The 26,330-nt window shown below is 33.9% G+C and overlaps 1 protein-coding gene across 3 annotated transcripts in view; it reads left to right on the top strand.

Annotated features, from left to right (window-relative positions):
* Positions 1 to 26,330, top strand: part of LOC134282071 (CAP-Gly domain-containing linker protein 1-like) — a 32,464-nt gene extending 6,134 nt beyond the window's left edge. The window contains exons 2-8 of one of the 3 annotated variants that reach the window (XM_062764508.1): positions 9,183 to 9,308; positions 11,914 to 12,018; positions 12,534 to 12,659; positions 16,132 to 16,287; positions 22,939 to 23,091; positions 24,737 to 24,820; positions 25,065 to 26,330. In XM_062764508.1, coding sequence (XP_062620492.1) covers positions 9,234 to 9,308; positions 11,914 to 12,018; positions 12,534 to 12,659; positions 16,132 to 16,287; positions 22,939 to 23,091; positions 24,737 to 24,820; positions 25,065 to 25,235 — 870 coding nt within the window. In that variant the 5' untranslated portion in view covers positions 9,183 to 9,233 and the 3' untranslated portion in view covers positions 25,236 to 26,330. The remainder of the gene's footprint in view (positions 1 to 9,182; positions 9,309 to 11,913; positions 12,019 to 12,533; positions 12,660 to 16,131; positions 16,288 to 22,938; positions 23,092 to 24,736; positions 24,821 to 25,064) is intronic. The other 2 variants (XM_062764509.1, XM_062764510.1) reach the window with 2 other exon arrangements.

The following is a 26,330-nucleotide window of genomic DNA, read 5'->3' as shown; positions in this document are numbered from 1 at the left end:
GTTCAAAATATTATGGCCATAAAATATTGAGTCCTGGGGCGCCTTTTCAATTTATGGGGAGGGGGTTCAAAATATTATGGCCATAAAATATCCAGTCCCCCTGCCCTTTTAATTTATGGGGGAGGGGGTTCAAAATATTATGGCCATAAAATATCCAGTCCCCCTGTCCTTCTTATTTTACAGGAGGGGTGTTCAAAATATTAAAGGTTTCATGTGTCTTCGATGTAGGGTTTTGGAGGAGTAGCAATAACAATGTTTTTCGCACAAGGGACAATAACTTTTAAAAGCGTCAATCTTAGAGAACAAGAATTAAATACCAGAAATAGTTTTAAGAGTACATATAAATGATGCAAAGAGAAATTTTATATGTTGAAAGAGTTGAAAGAGTATGCAATTGGTCCAATGTCTGTACATCTTCTCGTTTAAAAATTTTTTAATTATTTGTAAAATTCATAAAGTTTCATGGGCAATAACTCATTGAAAGGGTCAATGAATACTTTTGCAATGGTACAATGTTGTGTCATGGAATGTAAAAAAAGTAGTGTTGAGTCGGTCCATTTTTAGTCAGATGGTTGGAAGTATGCAACCAAACAATATTTTTAAGGTGGTCTGATTTAAAATTTCAGACTATTTATTTATTTTGATTATGCGATTATATGGAGATTATACATTGAATACCTTAAATTTAGAAAGTGCTTTTAGTTTAGTTATGTTCGAGGGCTGTTCGAAAATTATGCTGACTTCTTGCACAGAAAACTAGAAATTAATGTCCATAGGAACATGAATGCACCGTCGCGGGTATATTAGTAAAGCAACATGAAAATTTGTATTAGTGTATGAAATTTGATCAGAATATCTTTAAAAGTGATGCTGTTGATTTGCTTACATTAGTATGTATCAACATATGAAGTTTGACACTAATTTAATTAAAGTGAGGTTAAGGTCAAAGGAAATGCCAAGGTCAAAAACTATTGATTCAGTTGAAAAGCTCTCATCAGCATATTGAAGTTGAAAAAAATATTATAAATGGTTTCTTTAAAACTGACTTAAACACCAATGGATAAAAATGATGTCAAGGTCAAAAGAAAGGTCAAGGTCAAAATTGTTGATGCAGTTGAATTGCTTATATCAACATATGAAGTTTGACACTGATTTGGGAAACGTTAGGTCAAAGGAAAGGTCAAGGTCAAAAATGTTGATGCAGTTGCATATCTCTCACAATATGTATCAACATATGAAGTTTGATAAAAATATCTAGAATGATGTCTTTAATTTAAACTGACTTAAACATGACAAACACTATATGCCCCGGCCATATTCATGGCAGGGCATAAAAATATGACGACATAATCAGGCAAAAAGTTACACATAATATAAAAGAAGCTTTATTTATATGAACTTCAAAATTTCATATCAAAATGTTGTAAATTGATAACAATTTTTGTTGATTTATTAGGAAATATCATTCAGTCACAGAGCAGAAAAATCTTAGATATCTTGGGCATGATAAAATATTATTATATTGAGTTTATTTATAGTCCCTATATAATCTATACAAACGCAAACAGTTCACATCACTACATATTCACCGGATTTTAAGTCGTACTATTCACCGGAGGGTCCATGCGCGTGCAACGGCATTGTGACGTCACAATCAAAGCATAAAACAACTTTGTAAACCATGAGAAAAACAATTATTCCTTATTGATGCTTTTTTTAACATTTGGACTTTACACATAGCAAAACTTGGTCAAATACACGGTGTTACAAAGAGTAATAATTTTTAGGTAAACAAGAAGATCGCAAAAAAATGGTGTATTTTTAACTGTCATTTTTAATGAAATATATATAGAAAACAGGTCATGAAAATGGGAGTTTTTTTCGTATTCGGCAAAGGAAATGTATCCAGATATTTTTCCTACAAACTCTCAGAAAATGGTAATTAGTATGTTCATGGCCTCTTCTTTAAATCAATATCAAATTTGTGTTAATATAACATATACACAATTTCTTGTCAAGCTTAAAATCTATCAAACAAGTAAAGCATTACTTTTCATATGATTTCAAATTGTGAATGACTTGAAAATACCTTATTTTCTACATAACTCTGCTAAAGCCGTAAAGTAAATTCCAATTTGCTATTTGTAGACAAATGAAAGTTGAAATTGATTATGACGTCATAATGGATCTAGCAACAAAAAATTAGTCTCAAGTTATTTACTAGATCTTGACCTTAAGTCGTACTATTCACCGGAGGGTCCATGCGCGTGCAACGGCATTGTGACGTCACAATCAAAACATAAAACAACTTTGTAAACCATGAGAAAAACAATTATTCAAACCTACTTCAGGACTATTTTTTAACATTTGGACGTCTTACACATAGCAAAACTTGGAAAGGAAAACACGGAAGTTACAAAGAGTAATCTGGAGATTTTTTTATTTTCAACAATGGAAGATCGCAAATGAAAGTAGTGTCGTCATACAGTCTTCAATGTCTTATTTATCCAAATTCCGACTATATAATAAAACAATTATGGACTCTTTTGGTGTTGAATATGGTTTGTTATTCACCAGAAAAATATCCATATTGACCTCGGCTTCGCCTCGGTCCATATGAATATTTTTCTGGTGAATAACAAACCATATTCAACATCAAAAGAGTCCATAATTGTATAATATGAGCTTTCTTTTTCTCAACATTTTTCCAAGACTTCATGAACAGTTTGTGTTACCTTATCTACTCAACATCCATACACAATTTCTTGTCAAGCTTAAAATCTATCAAACAAGTAAAGCATTAATTCTTCTGTTTTAAAAAACCAAAAACTGCAGGTATTTGTGAGATATGGTGTGAAATTGGTAACTCTCAATCACGTTCTTTACAGTCCGTATAAAGTTTTCATCTATTAATCTTCTTCCTGACGTCCCGTATAGCCTATCGTAACAGACCAAGGTCTAACAGTCTGAAATTCCAATTTGCTATTTGTAGACAAATGTCAGGAATACCCTACTTTACTACATGTTTATTACACATATTTTGGGTCTATGTTGGGGATATTGTACCCTTGACTGGTTGTCAAAACTGAGTACAATATATATATATTGGTACCCAAAATAAGGTAGCCTAACTGGAAATACAATTGTGAAATATGTTATGGCCAGGTTAAAGTTTTTTCATGAGTACAAAAATCTTCAAGATCAAGGTCACAAGGTCAAGATTATTGGTATCAAATGAAAGGTCAAAGAATACATATGTGAATTATGGAAGCCCTAGTCCTAACTGTTAAAAAATTATGGCCAAGGTTAAAAAGATTTTAAAAGTAGGTCAGACTCCAAAATAAAGGTCAGAGGTTAAGGTTAATGTTATCCAATAGAAGGTCTTGTCACAAGTATTACATATGTGAAGTATGAAAACCCTAGCCTTTAATACTGTTCAAAAGTTAAGCCAAGGTTAATGTCTTTCATAAGTCGTGAAATCTCTAAGGTCAAGATGAAAAGGTCAAGGATATTGATATCCAATAGAAGTTCTTGCCACAAAGAATACAAATGTGAAGTATGAAACCCAATAGCCATTACCGTTCAAAAGTTATTGCCAAGGTTAAAGTATTTTCATTAGTACAGAAATCTCCAAGGTCAAAGTCAAAAGGTCATGGTTGGTGGAATCCAATGAAAGGTCTTGCCACAACAAATATATATGTGAAGTATGAATGTTCTGGTTACCGGTACTACTGTTTAAAAGATATGAGCAAAGTAAAAGTTTGTAATTTTTGTTTAAAAGTGGGTCATACTCCATGGTCAAGGTCAAAAGCTCAAATTTTATGGTACCCAAAGAAAGATCTTGTCACAAGAAATATAAAAGTCATAACTCCACTAAATGTAGTTTCTGTGGTAAACGAGGGGTGATCAAAAAGTTTGTGAACTAATTGAATAACTTCCGTCTAAGAAGCAATATTTGATTTAAGTGTTGATTATATTTTAAATCAGTCCTCTCCGATTCTAATGCACATCTACCACCGTTCTGCTCATGAGCAAATCATGTGATATAGACGGTCACGTGACCCTCTCCGTAGCGTTCTGTCACAAAAGCTGAAAGATTTCTACGACTTTTATATTTCTTTTTATATAACCAAAACAGTTCATTTGTCAAAAATGGTCAAATCTTGACAAAAGAATGGGTGGACAAGAATATCATTTTAAAAAATAAGCATGGCGACCATCAAAAGCAAAATCTGTCTTGGGAGAGACATTTATTTAAAGTGGATAGAGAATGGGTGCCTACTTTTTAGGTCACCTGAGTAAACTCAAGTGACCTATTGCTATCTGTTTTCGTCCGTCGTCGTGCGTTGTGCATCAAGCTTTAACATTTGAACATTTTCAGCTTCTTCTCTCAGAAACCACTCAACCAATTTCAACCAATTTTGGCATAAAGCATCTATGGGTGAAGGGGAACAAAAATTTTGAATTTCATGGTCCCTGCCCCCCTGGGGCCTGAGGGGTGGGGCAAAAACTACTAAAATTGATGCAATCTTTAAAAATCTTCTTCTTTACCCCTGGATATCAAGCAGTCAAACTGTTTGCAGGATTGTAATCAGCATTGAGTCCTCTACCAAAATTGTGAAATTCATGGCCCCGGGGTCAGGGGGTTCTAGTGCTAGGGCGGGGCTAAACAGGTTATATAGTGAAAATGCATTATTTCTTTATGTTTAAGAATGGTAAACTTGAAAGAAACAAAAAACTGAACAGTTATCCGCCACCACATATATCCACTATTTATCCCACTATTGAAATATTGTGAGATTCAATAATTAATCCCATAGAGTATAACTGTAATATTTGGTGTTTTATGAAGGGAGAGAGCAACATTAAACAGAAATGAAAACCTATGGAATTCTAATGCCCTGTTCACATGGAGAGTAATTCGAATTAAACATAAAGTTACTGCGAAATTACTTCGCATTAGCTTCATGTGAACGCTAAGCAAAGCTAATTCGAATTTAATTTTGAGGCATGCATAATGGCAAAATTAGGTCAAATACCACATGTCCGTGGTCACCTGGAAGTATTTGTGCTATTTTTGAGTGAAAAACTAAGGAAAATTGTGTTAATCACTAAAATGTGTGACACTGTAAAATAGACACTGTAACATTTTGTCAATACATATGCTCCTGCATAAGGTGATGTGGTTTGTAAATTACGTCATAATAGACTTACTGACGACTGTCCATAGAAGTAGAATTTTAATTCAAATTAGTTTACTTCGCATTAGCTGTCGTGTGAACGCAATTTAATTCGCATTATTTTGATTCGCATTAGTATACTTCACATTAATTTACTGTGAATTAAACTCATAGTGTGAACAGGGCATAATTGTGGTACAATATTTACCAGCAATATTATTTTGAACCACTCTTTTTGTTTACTGAAGTACATCAATCTTGAACCACCTACCTCAAATGAAAAATAAAATGTAAGAGGCATGGTCAGTATTTTACAGACATATTTAAAATCCCACCCCTCAAAAATGTAACAGAAATCCAATATGAGGCAATCAATATGATGTAAAATTATCATACTCAATATGAAAAAAAAAACACACATGTACAATAAAGTCATCAATATTTTATGATCATAATATTATTATGTTTAAGCCCTTCTCTTCACTCTCCCTAAAAAATAAAAAGGGCAGGGGACTCAATATTTTATGGCCATAATATTTTGAACCCCCCTCCCTCTTAACTTAAAAGGACAGGGGGGTTCAATATTTTATGGCCATAATATTTTGAACCCCCTCCCCACCTCTTAAATTAAAAGGGCAGGGGGTTCAATATTTTATGGCCATAATATTTTGAACCCCCTCCCCCACCTCTTAAATTAAAACGGCTTGGGGACTCTATATTTTATGGCCATAATATTTTGAACCCCCTCCCCCATAAATTAAAAAAGCAGGGGGACTCAATATATTATGGCCATAATATTTTGAACCCCCTCCCTGTAAAATAAAAAAAGCAGGGGAACTCAATATTTTATGGCCATAATATTTTGAACCCCCTCCCTGTAAAAATCAAAAGGGCAGGGGGACTCAATATTTTATGGCCATAATATTTTGAACCCCCCTCCCTGTAAAATAAAAAAACAGGGGGGCTCAATATTTTATGGCCATAATATTTTGAACCCCCTACCTCTAAACTTAAAAGGATATTGGGGTTCAATATTTTATAATATATGGCCATAATATTTTGAACCCCCTCCCCCTTAACTTAAAAAGACAGGGGGGTTCAATATTTTATGGCCATAATATTTTGACCCCCCCTCCCTGTAAAATTATAAGGACAGGGGACTCGATATTTTATGGCCATAATATTTTGAACCCCCTCCGCCATGAATTAAAAAAGCAGGGGGACTCAATATTTTATGGCCATAATATTTTGAACCCCCTACCTCTAAACTTAAAAGAACATGGGGGTTCAATATTTTATGGCCATAATATTTTGAACCCCCTTCCCTGTAAAATAAAAAGGCAGAGGGACTCAATATTTCATGGCCATAATATTTTGAACCCCCCTCCCTCTTAACATAAAAGGACAGGGGGGTTCAATATTTTATGGCCATAATATTTTGAACCCCCTCCCCCATAAATTAAAAGGGCAGGAGACTCAATATTTTATGGCCGTAATATTTTGAACCCCCTCCCCAATAAATTAAAAGGACAGGGGAACTCAATATTTCATGGCTATAATATTTTGAACCCCCCCTCCCTGTAAAATAAAAAAGCAGGGGGACTCAATATTTTATGGCCATAATATTTTGAACCCCCTACCTCTAAACTTAAAAGGATATGGGGTTCAATATTTTATGGCCATAATATTTTGAACCCCCCTCCCTCTTAACTTAAAAGAACGGGGGGGATCTATATTTTTTAGTCATAATATTTTGAACCCCCTCCCTGTAAAATTAAATGGGCAGGGGGACATAATATTTTGAACCCCATCCCTGTAAATTAAAAGGGCAGGGGACTCAATATTTTATGGCCATAATATTTTTAACCCCCTCCCCCATAAATTAAAAGGGCAGGGGGACTCAATATTTTTTGGCCATAATATTTTGAACTCCCTCCCTGTAAAATAAAAAAGCAGGGGGACTCAATATTTTTAGGCCATAATATTTTGAACCCCCTACCTCTGAACTTAAAAGGACATGGGGTTCAATATTTTAAGGCCATAATATTTTGAACCCCCATCCCTGTAAAATTAAAAGGGCATTGGGACTCAATATTTTATGGCCATAATATTTTGAACCCCCCTCCCTCTTAACATAAAAGGACAGGGGGGTCAATATTTTATGACCATGATATTTTGAACCCCCCTCCTTTTAAAAGTAAATTGGCAAAGGGACACAATATATTATGGCCATAATATTTTGAACCCCTCCCTCTTAAATGAAAAAGGTAGGGGTTGAATATTTTATAAGGGGTTCAATAAATTGCAGCGAAAAAGTGAACCTGGGTTCAAAATATTATGCAATATATATTGAACCTGGGTTCAATTTTTCACGGTATCAAAATATTATGCTACACCTGTCCTGAAAGTCTCTTTTTCTGTTAAAACAGTACCAAACCAGAAGTCTCTGTCGAGACTGTAGCTCTACTGGTTTATACTTAAAACAAAGGAATAAAAATGTAGCATTTGGGACTTGAAAATTTAAAACAGCAATAAAAAGAAAAATGATCCTTGTCGCTCATCAAAATCAAAAACCAATGTACAGTATTATGTACCTTAGTATAGTCTACTTGTGTGCCAAGTTATATTAAAATCAGAACAAAACTATAGGAGGAGTAGCATATTTTGAAAGAATTTCACAGAAATTTCTATTTTTAGTAACCACGGCAACACCATTCATCGAAATCAAAAACCAATGCACAGAATGATGTATCTTTGTTTAGTGTACTTGTGTGCCAAGTTATATTGAAATTGGACCAAAACTGTAGGAGGAGTAGCATTTTGAAAGAATTTCATAGAAATTTCTGTTTTTAGTAACCATGGCAACACCGTTCATCAAAATAAAAAAAACTGATGCACAGAATTATGTATTTTAGTGTAGTCTACTTGTGTGCCAAGTAATATTGAAATCGGACCAAAACTGTAGGAGGAGTAGCATTTTGAAAGAATTTCATTGAAATTTCTATTTTTAGTAACCACGGCAACACCGTTCATCAAAATAAAAAAAAAACGATGCACAGAATTATGTATCTTAGTATAGTCTACTTGTGTGCAAAGTTATATTGAAATCGGACCAAAACTGTAGGAGGAGTAGCATTTTGAAAGAATTTCATAGAAATTTCTATTTTTAGTAAGATGCACAGAATTATGCATCTTAGTGTAGTCTACTTGTGTGCTAAGTTATATTGAAATCATACCAAAACTGTAGGAGGAGTAGCATTTTGAAAGAATTTCATAGAAATTTCTATTTTTAGTAACCATGGCAACACTGTTCATCAAAATCAAAAGCCGATGCACAGAATTATGCATCTTAGAGCAGTTTAATTGTGTGCCAAGTTATATTGAAATCGAACCAAAACTGTAGGAGGAGTAACATTTTGAAAAATTGTTTACAGACAGACAGACGGACGATGGACGCATTACTATCGCATAAGCTCTTCTGGTCTCTGACCAGTAGAGCTAAAAGGCTTGCTAGTGAAAATTAATCGTCGCGAACTACTTTACTCCCAATAAATCGCGAAATAAAATCGTCGCGAATAAAGGTTGGTTTACATTAATTTGATTGAATTTTATTATAGTATTTTTTAAAAAATCCTTTAAATCCTATTCTACAGAATAGCAAGGCATTTATTTTAATCATATTAATCACACTTAAAAACCCTACAGATATGTGTATTGAAGCTCAGGTTAAATTAACACCCTTTTAAGCAATATAGGTATATTTTTTCTCCTTGAATGTTTTCTAACATCAGCAGCGTAAAGGTGACTCAGATGAGCATTGTAACCCATGGGCCTCTTGTTTATGTATTCTTGTAGAAACCAAATCAGTAATTCGTTATTATCCATAATAAGGAATTTGTTAAATTCATACAGCCTTGTTCTTATATACTACATGAATTTTACTGTAGTATTGTAGATTATAATCTCCCACTATAATTTGCCATTTTAACATTTTGATTGAAGGTGACAAAAAAAGAAGGCAAAATTCAGGACTTCCAACAAAATCAGGCAGAGATGGAGGAGATGAATGCCAAGTTGAAGGAGACACTGGCTAAAACTCAGCAGGACCTGGACACTTCTAAACAAATGGTAAACAACTCATTTAGATACTTGGAAATCACTAATTTTCCGAAGGGGTGTGTGTGTGTGTGTAATTTTTGTGATTTTCAAGGTATGAAGAATCACACACAAATTTATGTCCACCGTGAAATGCAATTCTTCACCTGTATAACTACTGAACAATTTTTCAACCTGCGTATAAGTACAGAATCAAATCCCCATGAACATATACTGTAAATCACTTTTTATTTGCGGGAACTTTATTTTCGTGTAATTACGTGAGACAGTGTGCTCGCGAAAATTTAATTCTCGCGTATAATAGTAATCCTTAAGAATATATAGAGCAATAGCCACAATACGCGAAAAATTTGTCTCGCTTATCAAGAGTCGATGACTATCTCGCGAAAATAAGGTGTCGCAAAAATTTAGTGATCTACAGTATTTTCCTCAAACCACGAAAATTTGACCCCCCAAAAATATGTGATTTTACAGCAGTCTGAGTACAGTTTAAGCTCACCTTAGCCAGTTGTTCATTTCAGAGTTTTTTTTCTTATCTATTCAGATGTCCTGTGCCCTTATCATTACCTGTACACTTACAATGTATACTTTTAAAAACTTTTCAATGCTGAACTGATTATTGAGCCTTTCTGTAGCTAAAGTGCTCAGGTGAGTGATATAGCACATGGGCCTCTTGTCCAAAAAGAATGGCATTCTTAACAAGTAAACAATTTACCTAGAGTTTTAACTTATGTGTTGTATTTAGATAAATAAAAAAGATGAACTGCATTAAGTTTCCAATATCCAGGACCTTTTTTCGTTTTATCAATATCAAACTAAATTTTTGGTATCTATGGTCACTCATTCGATTTCCGTTTGAATGGGTACCTGGAATTTTTCTAACCTTAATATCTGCTATGCTATAATACAAAGAATTGTTTATAAAAACATAATCTATTCAACTTTTAGGGTAATTTTTGCATCACACCAAGTGAATCCTGACATACCTGGATATTGTTTTTTCCATTTATCATTCATGTTACAATGCCTTATCAAATCTTTTAAATAATTGTTGTTAATCATATTAATCATACTAAAACATCCTATAGAAGTGTGTGTATTGAAGCTCAGGTTAAATCAAAACCCTTTTAACGTAGAACCTACGTCGTATGACATCATAACTAGTGAATGTGTTTAGCCTGTGCTAGATTCATTATGACGTCATAATTAATTCATTGTCATTTCCCGTACTTTACAGCTTCAGTATAGAAGGGTTAGAAAATGCTGCATTTTGAAATTCACAGAATTCAATTTAAAATCATGCCGAAATAATCTTCATAATATTCGATTTAATATATATTATTTTAATATAATGCTTAATGAGAATATATTTCTTGAATTAGAGAAACCTGTAAGCACCTTTCATTTAATAGATCTTGGCTTTAATTAAGTTGACAAATCCAAGACTATATTGTGTGATGAAATCGCCATGTACACAACAAACTGTAATAATGTGAATGGTATGTAACTTTTTTGAAGAAATGCAAAAATCTTTTTAAAAAATCGTCAGTTTCCAACTAAATAGTGTAATATCTTGATGAAATGTGTCTAAATCAAAGATGTACGAGTTGTAGATTGTATGTACATTTTGTGATATCTATCATGAATTGATGTGCACTCCTTTTCATAATGATTTGTTACTTTTCATACTCTTGGAGTTTTATTACAATTTCTCTTTTAAATTAAAAGTTCAATTTTTATAAACATTTTTAAGTTGAGAGTAGCCCCTAACAGTCATTTATTAATAAAATCCGTGTAAGTGCAAAAAGGTCAAGAATATTAGTATCGGTAAATAACTTATCTCTCATTAGTAAGAGGGGAAAGGTGTATATTTTAATCACTTTTTGTAATCATTTGGGTATGTTCTTTATCATATTAAAGATTGAAAACATTGTGACAAAGACTTCTGATATATATTTACAAATGTAGGGTGGAAAATTACTGAAAATAAATAGAGTTCATTTGCCCATAGTTTTGAAAATGTGGACTTATCTTTTATGTCAATTAACTAAATAAGAATTTATTCTCGGGAAATATTGTTTAATACTGTTCAATTAATAAAAAATAAAAACAACTATGTTTAACGAAGAAATTCTGGGATTTTGTTGTCTTCTTTGCATGACAAGTACCCCTAAAATTACTGAAATTGTGAAGTCGCAATATTTATTTATCATTCCATGTTTAATTGGCTGCACTACATTAAATAACAAGGAAACATGTCATGTGCTTTTAACTGATTGATAAGCAAGAGCTAATTTATCATTATGAAAAGTTTGAAAATCTTGTGACAAAGACTTCTCCGACATAGGTTCTACCTTAAGCAATATTGGTATATTTTTCTCCTTGAATGTTTTCTAACAACAGCAGCATAAAAGTGAATCAGATGAGCATTGTAACCCGTGGGCCTCTTGTTTATGTATTCTTGAAGCTAGAAACCAAATCAGTAATTCGTTATTATCTATATAAGGAACTTGTTAAATTCATACAGCCTTGTTCTTATATACTACATGAATTTTACTGTAGTATTGTAGATTATAATCTCCCACTGTAATATGCCATTTTAACATTTTGATTGAAGGTGATAAAAAAAGAAGGCGAAATTCTGTACTTCCAACGAAATAAGGCAGAGATGGAGGAGTTGAACACCGAGTTGAAGCAGGATCTGGACGCTTCTAAACTGATGGTAAACAACTCATTTAGATACTGGGAAATCACTAATTTTCCGAAGGGGTGTGTGTGTGTGTGTAATTTTTGTGATTTTCAAGGTATGAAGAGTCACCCACAAATTTATGTCCACCGTGAAATGCAATTCTTCACCTGTATAACTACTGAACAATTTTTCAACCTGCATATAAGTACAGAATCAAATCCCCATGAACCAATTTACTGTAAATCACTTTTTATTCGCAGGAACTTTATTTTCGCGTAATTACGCGAGGCAGTGTGCTCGCGAAAATTTAATTCTCGCGTATAATAGTTATCCTTAAGAATATATAAAGCAATAACCACAATACGCGATAAATTTGTCTCGCTTATCAAGAGTCGATGACTATCTCGCAATAATAAGGTGTCGCAAATCCATATATGGAATTTGTTAAATTCATACAGCCTTGTTCTTATATACTACATGAATTTTACTGTAGTATTGTAGATTATAATTTCCCACTATAATTTGCCAATTTAACATTTTGATTGAAGGTGAGAGAAAAAGAAGACAAAATTCAGTACTTCCAACGAAATCAGGCAGAGATGGAGGAGATGAATGCCAAGTTGAAGGAGACACTGGCTAAAACTCAGGAGGACCTGGACGCTTCTAATCTGATGGTAAACAACTCATTTAAATACTGGGATATGACTAATTTTCCGAAGGGGGTGTGTGTTTAATTTTTGTGATTTTCAAGGTATGAAGAATCACTCACAAATTTATGTCCACTGTGAAATGCAATTCTTCACCTGTATTACTACTGAACAATTTTTAAACCTGCATATCACTTCAGAATCAAATCCCCATAAACCAATATACTGTAAATCACTTTTTAGCTCATCTGAGCTTAAGGCTCAAGTGAGCTTTTCTGATCACTTTTTGTCCGGCGTCCGTCTCTCTGTCTGTCCGTCAGTCTGTCTGTAAACTTTTCACATTTTCGACTTCTTCTCAAGAACCCCTGGGCCAATTTCAACCAAACTTGCCACAAAGCATCCTTGGGTGATGGGTATTCAATTTTCTTCAAATGAAGGGCCACGCCCTCATTCAAGGGGAGATAATTGGGAATTAATGAAAATTTGGTGGTATGCTTTAAAAATCTTCTTCTCAAGAACCACTTGCCAGGAAAGATGAAACTTAAAGGGAAAAATCCTCAGGTAGTGTAGATTCAAGTTTGTTCAAATCATGACCCCCGGGGGTAGGGCAGGGCCAAAATGGCCGACCAAAGTTTTACATAGAAATATATAGGAAAATCCTCAAAACTCTTCTTCCAGAGATGGCAAAAGACGCTGGCCCACCGGCGATCTCCGGTAAATTTCGTCTGAGTCCGATAGTTTCTAGAACCACGCCGGACACCGTGTCCTGTAGATAATTCAGAATAATCAATAGAAAAATAAAATTAAAAGAAATTACATAACGCATTATTTCTTAAAACTTCATGAAATTGAATCTGTAAGATTTTACATTATTTAAATATTGCAATACGTAGACGGTAGTAGTATGACGAGAACCTGGCAGTTATCCAACTTACTACCGCTCTTTTGTGGAGAAGTTGAGAAAGCTCTAAATCTCGCGCCATAATTCTCAAGCATAACATTGTTTACAGTTGTGACAATCGAAGAACTAGAACAATCATGCTGTTGTTACAATGTATTGTCACGGGTTATTCATTACAGTGAAATGAAAAAAAATTCATTACAGTGAGTCAGCGAATATTTATCAAGAGATTTAAACCGGATTTATTTCTAATCTACAGTGATCCATTTTGCATTGTATTCACTTGCACATTGTCCCCATCGAACAGACATTTTCTTCCTCCACTGAGAAAGAGTTCCACCAATCAGAAATCAATTTCAATTTTACATTTTGTTGTTTTTTCAGTCCGGCAAATTTTTAGTGTGTCCTGTAATTTTTGTGATTTTTAGACAATCTGTAGGACACTGTGTCAGACAGATTTTTTACCTCTTTCGCCAACTCTGACTTCTTCTAAAGAATGACAAAGCCATAATTCATCATATTTATATGGAAGCATCCTCAGGTAGTGTAGATTCAAGTTTGTTCAAATCATGACCCCCGGGGTTAGGGCGGGGCCACAATGGCAGACCAAAGTGTTACATAGAAATATATAGGAAAATTCTTTAAAAATCTTCTTCTCATGAACAACCAAGCCATAATTGATCATATTTATATGGAAGCATCCTTGGGTAGTGAAGATTCAAGTTTGTTCAAATCATGACCCCTGGGGATAGGTATGGGCCAAAATGGCCGACCGAAGTTTTACATAGAAACATATAGGAAAATTCTTTAAAATCTTCTTTTCAAGAATTGCCAAGCCATAATTGATCATATTTATATGGAAGCACCCTCAGGTAGTGAAGATTAAAGTTTGTTCAAATCATGACCCCCGGGGGGTAGGACGTGGCCACAATGGCCGACCAAAGTTTTACATAGAAATATATAGGAAAATTCTTTAAAATCCTTCTTCTCAAGAATAGCTAAGCCATAATTGATCATATTTATGTGGAAGCATCTTCGGGTAGTGTACATTCAAGTTTGTTCAAATCATGACCCCCGGGGGTAGGGAGGGTCCACAATGGCCAACCAAAGGTGCTCAGGTGAGCGATGTGCCCCATGGGCCTCTTGTTATTCGTGGGAACTTTATTTTTGCGTAATTACGCGAGACAGTGTGCTCGCGAAAATTTAATTCTAGCGTATAATAGTTACCCTTAAGAATATACAGAGCAATTGCCACAATACGCAAAAAATTTGTCTCGCTTATCAAGAGTCGATGACTATCTCGCATAAATAAGGTGTCGCAAAAATTTAGTGATCTACAGTTTTTTCCTCAAACCATGAAAATTTGAACCCCCAAAAATATGTAATTTTACAGCAGTCTGAGTACAGTTTAAGCTCACCTTAGCCAGTTGTTCATTTCAGAGTTTTTGTTCTTATCTATTCAGATGTCCTGTGCCCTTATCATTACCTGTACACTTACAATGTATACTTTTAAAACTGATTATTGAGCCTTTCTGTAGCTAAAGTGCTGGGCCTCTTGTCCAAAAAGAATGGCATTCTTAACAAGTAAACAATTTACCTAGAGTTTTAACTTATGTGTTGTATTTAGATTTCAATATCAAACTTAATTATTGGTATCTGTGGTCACTATTCCCGTTTGAATGGGTACCTGGAATTTTTCTAACCTTAATATCTGCTATGCTATAATACAAAGAATTGTTTATAAAAACAATACTGAACTGATTATTGAGCCTTTCTGTAGCTAAAATGCTCAGGTGAGTGATATGGCACATGGGCCTCTTGTCCAAAAAGAATGGCATTCTTAACAAGTAAACAATTTACCTAGAGTTTTAACTTATGTGTTGTATTTAGATAAATAAAAAAAGATCATGAACTGCATTAAGTTTCCAATATCCAGGACCTTTTTTCGTTTTATCAATATCAAACTTAATTATTGGTATCTGTGGTCACTCATTCGATTTCCGTTTGAATGGGTACCTGGAATTTTTCTAACCTTAATATCTGCTATGCTATAATACAAAGAATCGTTTATAAAAACATAATCTATTCAACTTTTAGGGTAATTTTTGCATCACACCAAGTGAATCCTGACATACCTGGATATTGTTTTTTCCATTTATCATTCATGTTATAATGCCTTATCAAATCTTTTAAATAATTGATGTTAATCATATTAATCATACTAAAACACCCTATAGATGTGTGTATTGAAGCTCAGGTTAAATCAACACCCTTTTAAGCAATATGGGTATATTTTTTCTCCTTGAATGTTTTCTAACAACAGCAGCGTTAAGGTGATTCAGATGAGCATTGTAACCTGTGGGCCTCTTGTTTATGTATTCTTGAAGCTAGAAACCAAATCAGTAATTCGTTATTATCCATATAAGGAATAAGCCTTGTTCTTATATACTTGTTATAATTCATACAGCGTTATAACTGTGAAATTCATTATTTATATAGCTGGGGATCCAAGATGACTATATCATGAATTTTACTGTAGTATTGTATGTAGATTATAATCTCCCACTATAATTTGCCATTTTAACATTTTGATTGAAGGTGACAAAAAAAGAAGGCAAAATTCAGTACTTCCAACAAATTGCTATGAAGTCCACAAACCAAAGAATTACAAATCAGGCACAGATGAAGGAGATGAATGAGTTAAAGGAGACACTGGCTAAAACTCAGCAGGACCTGGACACTGCTAAACAAATGGTAAACAACTCATTTAGATACTGGGAAATCACTAATTTTCCGGAGGGGAGAGGGTGTAATTTTTGTGATTTTCAAGGTATTAAGAGTCACCCACAAATTTATGTACACCGTGAAATGAAATTCTTTACCTGTATAACTACTGAACAATTTTTCAACCTGCATATAACTACAGAATCAAATCCCCATGAACCAATATATTTTCCTCAAACCACCAAAATTTGTCTCACCCCTCAAAAACATGTGATTTTACAGTAGTCTGAGTACAGTTTAAGCTCACCTTAGCCAGTTGTTCATTTCAGAGTTTTTTACTTATCTATTCAGATGTCATGTGCCCTTATCATTACCTGTACACTTACAATGTATATTTTTAAAAACTTTTCAATACTAACTGATTATTGAGCCTTTCTGTAGCTAAAATGCTCAGGTGAGTGATATGGCACATGGGCCTCTTGTCCAAATAGAATGGCATATTTAACAAGTAAACAATTTACCTAGAGTTTTAACTTATGTGTTGTATTTAGATAAATAAACAAGAGGCCCAAGGGCCTTGAATCGCTCGTCTGATAAATTATACAATCTATCCCAAGACCCAAGATACATCAACTGACAAAGTTTGATGATTTTTAGCCAGTTACACCGTGTATATCCCAACATGCGGGGTGTATACTATGTTGTGCGTGGGGTGTATGCTTCCGAAGCGAGAGAAAGGGGGTCAATGTAGGTTTTTTGTCCATTTTCTCAACTTAAGGATATTTTTCACCAGAAAGCATTTACCTACGGAAGAAAGCATTATCTAAGGAGTATATGGATACCTATGAATCCACTGGACACCTTCTAGTTTTATCAAACACCTCAACACAATTCCGAGGATCGGAGCAAGATTGACGCTAAACTGTGTTTATGATCAAATATAAGAAGAAAGCTTTGCTTTATCATCACTTTTATATTGTTGTTAAATACATGTTTACAATATAAACGATTGTACAAATTGTCTGTTAATAAAACAGTTCGTGTATAAAGATATTGGCGAATAATCAATGTTGTGTCCGGGGTGTATGCAACATGTTGTACACGGGGTGTATACCCCTCTCTTTACTCTATAGTATCATTGTATGAAATATCATTAAAAAAATTCTTAACAATTGATTTTTGGGAAAGTTACATTTATTTTTTAAATTATTTACCATTTTTGTAATAGAACAACTTTAGACAGGTTCATGAATTCGATTTACTGAAAATAATACACGTTCATCGTACTTTTGGCTTTGCATGCACATGGAAGTTAAGGACCCTCTCTACACTGCACCCTAATTTCAAGGTACTTTCGTGTAGTTAGACTGACCCACCATTTGACATAAAAAAGAATAAATTGTAATCCGCACTTGTACTGTATGACAAACTTTTAAATAAATCCATCTATTCTAAACATTATGTTAGACCAAGATAAAGTAATTGAAAACTTTATTTGCAAATATTTTCTCCATTTGAATAATCTAAAGCAATTTTTCTTTGTCATTACTTCACTGTCTTCAAAGATTTTTCCTGGACACAGAAGGCACGCTCCCTATATTAGAAATGGATTAGTTTATTTCAAAATAGCCTCCTTTACACTATATAATTTTCTCAAAGTCCAAAAAATATTTTTCGTCAGTGTATAGAGGGTTCTTAATGTAACTAACAATTCATCCGTTCCATTTAAAGACACCTTATTCAGATCATTGCTTAATAGACATAAATGCTTCACACATGCATCATTTTGAACATTTAACATTTTTTCATACTTTCTGTTTAACCTTTTTCAACAGTTTTAAATGATACTGCATACGGAATGTATATATATCTAAGTTGATTCGATACGCAAGAGCATGCTCTACGTATGAACAATTTCTGAAACCAGGTACATTATTGAAAAGCAAGTTGATGAAACAAGAATATCAGCAGTCTCGTTTAAAGTCATCATTTTGTAAGTTTTATGGTCGAAACAATGACCTTGTCAGCAAATACAATTTATCATTGAGTCAAATGCTGACTGACGTTTTTCCTACCAATTTTTACTCCATTATTTATACACCGAATTGACGACGGATTTTTCCGTTATTTCACGATCATGAATATGAGCACATGGCGGGTGTGACCGGTCAGCAAGGGATGCTCACTCCTCCATAGCACCTGACCCCATCTCTGATGTTTCTGAGGTCCGTGTTTGCTCTGCTCTTGTTTTGTTTTGTTTTATGGACTTTGAGATTGAATACTGTTCGTTATCTCCACACCCCTTTATTGAAAATATTTAGCTTTTTGTAATGTCATAAACACCGCAAAAAATGTTTTCCTTCATGTAGTATTTATATGCTGTGTACTTTACCCCCAGGAGCTCACATTTGGCAGTAAACTATTTGTTTTATATTGAGGCATTGTATTGTACTGAGTACACATTTTCTAGGAATGGGCCCGTGTTTGTTTCTTAGGTCATTCTTTTTTTGAGGGGGGGGGGGGGGTAACTTTTCTACGTGTATATACGAAAATAAATTAAAGGAGGGTGAACATTAATTGATATTAATTACACTTCAACTTAAAATTGTGATTGTACCCAATATTAATTACACTTCAACTTAAAATTGTGATTGTACCCAAGATAGTTTTTTTTTTTCAGTTGTGCATGCCCTCAGAAAACTGTCGCCCAGTATGTGCATTTTTATAGCTGGATTTACATGTTTATTGTGATTTGTAAAATATGAAATCTTTCAGATTAGGAAAAATAAGTCCACATATAGCAAAAATTGAAAGGAAAATTAATTTAATATATCATACAAACACGTAGTATCACCCCCCATTTTGTTCCAGACACAACTTTCACTACAGAAAATGTACATCGAAAGTCAAGTTGTTCCGCCCCCTTCCCCTTTTGTTGCAGCATAGTCAAACAATGATATGTAGTATGTTAAAGTAAAAAAAAAAAGAGAATTGTTATTGAAAAAAGATGGAACCTTCAATCAAATCTGAAATAGGAGTTTTGAGTTTCGATAAGCCCCCCCCCCCCTTTTTTTTTTTTTTTAAAGCTAATCAACTTATGTCAAGGGTTTTTTTTTTCAGGTATCCCACCCCTTCAAAAAAGATTCTACATCACTGTCATAAATGCTGAAGAATACATGTATTGATAACATAAAAGTTGCAGAAACAAAAGAGAGATTTATCCATAATACGAGTACATCAATCATGTATAGTTTCCATTATTTTTAACGAAATATTTAGATTAAAACGATCTGAAGAAAGGAGAAAATGTCCTCAATGCAGGGAGGGGGGGGGGGCAAGGGCTTCCTTTGGAGAGATTTTATATTTTATGATTATGTAGATTTAGTAAATTTAGTTAATTTATACTTCATTAAGTTATGGACTTTACTCTTTGGTTTGGCATTAGTATTAGGGTCTTTCATCAACACTATCTGTCGCATATAAACCTGTGTAAATAATATTTCCATAGATTCTTCGCACTAACAATCCTAAGAAAAAGATGGGGTATACACCCCGCGTACAACATGTTGCATACACCCCGGACACAACATTGACTTTTCGTCAATATCTTTATACACGAACTGTTTTATTAACAGACAATTTGTACAATCGTTTATATTGTAAACATGTATTTAACAATAATATAAAAGTGATGATAAAGCAAAGCTTTCTTCTGATATTTGATCATAAACACAGTTTAGCGTCAATCTTGCTCCGATCCTCGGTATTGTGTTGAGGTGTTTGATAAAACTAGAAGGTGTCCAGTGGATTCATAGGTATCCATATACTCCTTAGATAATGCTTTCTTCCGTAGGTAAATGCTTTCTGGTGAAAAATATCCTTAAGTTGAGAAAATGGACAAAAAACCTACATTGACCCCCTTTCTCTCGCTTCGGAAGCATACACCCCGCGCACAACATAGTATACACCCCGCATGTTGGGATATACACAGTGAGTTAGGACTGAAGATATTTAAATGAAACTATAAAATACTATAAGTAGGTCATGGTGACCTACTTTTTGATTGAAATTTTCTGATGCATTAATGACAAAGATTGATGATTCTAGGCCAATAAGTACTTGAGATATTCAAAAGTGGGTCACAGTGACCTACTTAGTGGTCAACATTCTCCAAAAACCCAAGGTGCATAAACTGACAAAGTTCGACCATTCTAAGCCTATGAGTACCCTAGAATACTGCAGTATAGCCATAAATGTCACAAGTAGGTCACTGTGACCTATATTTTGATCATCATTCTCCAAGAACCCAAGATGCATCAAAGAACAAAGTTTGATGATTTTAAACCAATAAGTACCTGAAATACCTAAATATAGCCATAAAATGACAAAAGTAAGTCACTGTGACCTACTTTTTGGTCGACATTCTCCGAAAACCCAAGATGCATCTACTGACAAAGTTTGATGATTCTTATCCAATCAGTACCTGAGATATTCAAAAGTGGGTCACCGTGACCTACTTTTTGGTCAACATGCTCCGAAAACCTAAGATGCATCAAATGACAAAATTTGATGATTCTAAACTAATTAGTACCTGGGATACATAAAACTAGCAATAAAATGTCAAAAATAGGTCACTGTGACCTACTTTTTGATGGACATGCTCCGAAAACCCAAGATGCATCAACTGACAAATTTTGATGATTCTAAGCCAATAAATACATGAGATACTAAAATATAGCCATAAAATGTCAAAAGTAGGTCACAATGACCTATTTTTTGGTCTTTAATCTCCGAAAACCCAAGATGCATCAACTGACAAATTTTAATGATTCTAAGTTAATTTGTACCGTAGATACTTAAATCTAGCCATAAAATATCGAAAGTAGGTCACAGTGACCTATATTTGGTTGACATTTTATGAAGACCAAGATGCATCAACTTACAAAATTTGATGATCATAGATCTAATAGTATTCAAAATATGTCTTTTAATCAATTTGAAAACAAATGCCTGCAAAGTTCAAAAAGTAGGTCATAGTGACCTACTTTTAGAAAAATATGTTTTAAGGCCTCTAGATGCATCAACTTACAAGATTTGGTGATTCTAAACCTCTCGGTGTCTGAAATAATGGGATTGAATGTTTTAGAAAAGATCAGCAATAAAAATTAAAAAGTAGGTCACGATGACCTACATTTAAGTTGATGTTGTTTGTGGACCCAAGATGCACCAGCTGACAAAGTTTTATGATCATAGGCCTTAAAGTGTCCAAAATATGCCTCCAAATCAATTTGAAAACAAAAATTGAAATTTAAAAAGTAGGTCACTGTGACCTTCTTTTTCAAGTCCTGAGATGCATTAACTTACAAGATTTGATGATCCTAGTCTTTATAGTAAGCAAAATATCAACATTCTTAATAAGTGTAAATTTTGGTCAACTTTAAAGTGACCTTGAGACCACGCCCTTTGCCCCAGGGTCATGCCTTGTACAATTTTTAATCTTCAACATATCCTGACCTTAATCTTCGGCCCTCGATTACTTCTTTCTCTCACAGAATGGACAGTTTTTGGCCTTTCTCCTTTACATAGACATGATGTCTTCTAAGGACAAGATCAAGGAGCTAAATATAGAACTGATTCTTTGTGACAAGACCTTTCATTAAGTACCAACAACTTTGATCTTGACATTGGAGATTTCTTTACATATGAAAAAACTTAAGCCATAACTTTTGAGCGGTAAGAGATAGGGCTTTCATACTTTACCTAATAATATTTGTGAGAAGACACTTCACTGAATACATATACCAAGAACTATGACAGGTGACGTTGGAGTTTAACCTACTTTTTACAAACTTTAAACTTGGCCATAACTTTTAAACAGTAAGGACTAGAGCTAAATAGTACTTCACAAATGTAATCCTTGTGACAAAACCCCTCATTGAATATCAACAACTTTTACCTCGACATTGCAATTTGACCTACTGACTTTATATAAACTGTAATCTTAGTCATAACTTTTGAGTGGTAAGGACCAGCACTTCCATACTTCCCATATGTAACCTCTGACACAAGAATTTTCTTTAGAAACCAATAATCTTGACTTTTTGACCTTGACCCCAGAGCTTGTCCTTGGTTGTTAACCTTGGTCATAACCTTTGAACATGTGGTGCTAAGGTTTTATATTTCACATTTGTTTCACAAACACATCTTGTCTTAAAGTTTGTTTTTAAATTAAAATTATGATTCCTTGAGTAAAGTGGCAAAAAAATCAGATATTAATTAGATTGAATTTTATTATAGTATTTAAAAAAATCCTTTAAAATCCTATTCTACAGAATAGCAAGGCAATGTTAATCATATTAATCATACTAAAACACCCTATAGATATGTGTATTGAAGCTCAGGTTAAATCAACATCCTTTTAAGCAATATGGGTATATTTTTTCTCCTTGAATGTTTTCTAACATCAGCAGCGTAAAGGTGATTCAGATGAGCATTGTAACCCATGGGCCTCTTGTTTATGTATTCTTGCAGCTAGAAACCAAATCAGTAATTCGTTATTTTCCGTATAAGGAATTTGTTAAATTCATACAGTCTTGTTCTTATATACTACATGAATTTTACTGTAGTATTATAGATTATTATCTCCCACTATAATTTGCCATTTTAACATTTTGATTGAAGGTGACAAAAAAAGAAGGCGAAATTCAATACTTACAACGAATTGCTATGTCCACGAACCAAAGAATTACAAATCAGGCACAGATGAAGGAGATGAATGAGTTAAAGGAGACACTGGCTAAAACTCAGCAGGACCTGGACACTGCTAAACAAATGGTAAACAACTCATTTAGATACTGGGAAATCACTAATTTTCCGGAGGGGGGAGGGTATAATGTTTGTGATTTTCAAGGTATGAAGTGGATGAACTCAAAATACTGGTAATTTAAGCTTGCTGACAGCCTTATACACAGGGCATTCCCATTACATTGCATTGATTGAACAGTACAGTAAAACTGTTATAACAAAGTCACAGGGACGTTTAAAGTTATTTCACTATATCCATAATTCGTTATAATCGGTATAAGGAATTTGTTAAATTCATACAGCCTTGTTCATATATATATATATATATTTTACAAGTTTTACTGTAGTATTGTAGATAATCTCCCACTATAATTAGCCATTTTAACATTTTGATTGAAGGTGACAAAGAAAGAAGGCGAAATTCAATACTTACAACAATTTGCACATGATATGATATCCACGAACCAAAGAATTACAAATCAGGCAGAGATGGAGGAGATGAATGCCAAGTTAAAGGAGATAATAAGTAAAATTCAGCAGAACTTGGACACTGCTAAACAAAGGGTAAAGGACTCGTTTAGATACTGGGAAATCACTAATTTTCTGGAGGGGTGTGTGTGTGTAATTAATTTTTATGATTTTCAAGGTATGAAGAGTCACCCACAAATTTATGTCCACCGTGAAATGCAATTCTTCACCTATATAACTACTGAACAATTTTTCAACTTGCATATATATATACATGTATATAACTACAGAATCAAATCCCCATGAACCAATATATTTTCCTCAAACCACGAAAATTTGATCCCTAAAAAATATGTGATTTTACAGTAGTCTGAGTACAGTTTAAGCTCATCTTAGCCAGTTGTTCTTTGAGGGTTTTTTTATGCCCTGCCATGAATATGGCCGGGGCATATAGTGTTTGTCATGTCTGTCTTCCATCCTTCCATCACACTTTGCGTTAAGCTCTGTTCAAAGCTAAGTTTCAAAGAAACTATCCAAGATATTTTCATCAAACTTATATGCTGATAGATATTGATAAGGGCTATGCAACTGCATCAACATTTTTTGACCTTGACCTTTCCTTTGACCTTGACCTCACTTTTCTTAAATTAGTGTTAAGCTCAGTTTTAAACATACCATTCAAGATGGTGTTATCAAACTTCACATGCTGATACAAACTTGCTTCGGATGCTGGATCTGACCTACATTTTCATTCCCAAGTAACTATAAGCCCTTCCTGAACCAAACTTGCATGGATTTTGCATTTAGGGATGGACACTAGCAGACTTGCTTAGGATGCTGGATCTTACCTATATTTTCCAAACAAGCAATTCAGCTGCATCACTTTTCAAGATATTTTGATCAAATTTTATACACATACAAATTTTCATGTTGCTTTACTAATATATCCTCGGCGGGGCATTCATGTCCTACGGACATATTTCTAGTTTCTTATCTATTAAGATTTCCTGTGCCCTTATCATTACCTGTACACTTTAATACAATGTATATTTTTAAAAACTTTTCAATACTGAACCGATTATTGAGCCTTTCTGAAGCTAAAGTGCTCAGGTGAGTGATATGGCACATGGGCCTTTTTGTCCAAAAGAATGGCATTCTTAACAAGTAAACAATTTACCTAGAGTTTTATTTTATGTGTTGTATTTAGATGAATAGAAAAGATGAACAGTACGAAGAACTAAAAAAAGAAACAGAAGGGCTAAGAAAGCAGCAAAGCAAAGATGCAAGCAGGGTAGGTATTACATTAATTTAAAAATGAATAAAATAATGTCTTGTCATAATCTTAACACTCTCTTTATATGTCTTATTTTTATATTAAGTTCGATGGGAAAAATTTGTGAAGAAAATTTGTGTTAAATAGCATAAATTTAAATACAACACAGAAAAAATACTTCTACAATATACTGAACTAGCTGTCAATTATTTTTGTTTCAAAAATTTTCAATTGATAAAACGTGTGGTTATTTTAATGACAGATTGCAGAAAGGGATGTCGAGATCCAAAAATTAAACAGTGAGATAAAGATGCTGAAAATCAAATACCGAGAAAAAGCCATAGATGCCCAGATACAAGAGGATGTAAACAGAAAAATACACGATGAATTACACAATTTGCGCTTGCATGGACGTTTATATTCTAGTTATTAAATCTAGAATTATGCTGTACAATAATCATTATACAGCTTCTAGTCCATTTTTATATCTAGAATTATGCTGTACAATAATGATACAGTTTCTAGTCAATATTTAAATCTTCAATTACGCTGTCCAATAATTATTATACAGTTTCTAGTCAATATTTAAAACTAGAATAATGCTGTACAATGATTTTTATACTCCTTCTAGTCAATTTATTAGAGTATGACTGTACAATGTGATAATGTGATAGAGGTCATTTATTTATTCCTTTTATAGCTTACCTAAGCTGACAGCTTAAGTGAGCTTTTCTGATTACCAGGTGTCCAGCGTCCATCCATCCAGCTGTTAACTTTTCAACTTCTCAAGAATCACTCAGCCAATATTAACCAAACTAGGTCCAAAGCATCCCTGTGGAAAGGAGATAATAAATTGTTAAAATAAAGGACCAAGCCCTCTTCCAAGGGAGATAATCAAGAAGTTGCAAAAGTAGGGTGGTGTCATTTAAAATCTTCTCAAGAACAATTGGGAAAGAGAAGATGAAACTTCGAAGGAAGCATCCTGGGCTAGTGTAGATTCGTAACTGTTTAAATCATGAGCCCTGGGGATATGCCAGGGCCACAATAGGGAATCCAAGTTTTACACTGAAATAGAAAGGAAACATCTTTAAAAATCTGCTCCCAAAGAACTACTGGGTCAGAAAATTTGAAGCATCCTGGAGTAATATAGCTAGATTCTAAATTGTTGAAATCGTGGCCCTTGGGGTAGGTTGGGGTCACAGAGGGGAAAATCTGAAGAACTGCAGCCCGGCCAAAGTTACTCGGGTGAGCGTTGTGGCCCATGAGCCTTGTTTTTTATTTAATGATGAGATGTATGTTGCTTGTTTTTCTGTTATTGTACTTTTTTTTTTACTTTGAAAGTCAAAGGATGTCACCATATTCCTTTGTAATTTTTATGTTTAAATTGTCAATTTAGCTTAATGTCTTAACATTTGCAGAAACAAGAAACACCTGTATGTAACCATTATAATTAAGCAGTGAATCACAAATTCATTCTGCATGAAATATTTGTACACTTCTGTTATTTCAATAAATTTTTCTTTGTTAA

Source organism: Saccostrea cucullata, unplaced genomic scaffold (genome assembly GCF_032062105.1).
Source record: "Saccostrea cucullata isolate Sc308-1 unplaced genomic scaffold, CSIRO_AGI_Scuc_v1 ctg232, whole genome shotgun sequence".
Taxonomy (NCBI): domain Eukaryota; kingdom Metazoa; phylum Mollusca; class Bivalvia; order Ostreida; family Ostreidae; genus Saccostrea; species Saccostrea cuccullata.
This window is presented reverse-complemented; position numbering and strand designations above follow the sequence as displayed.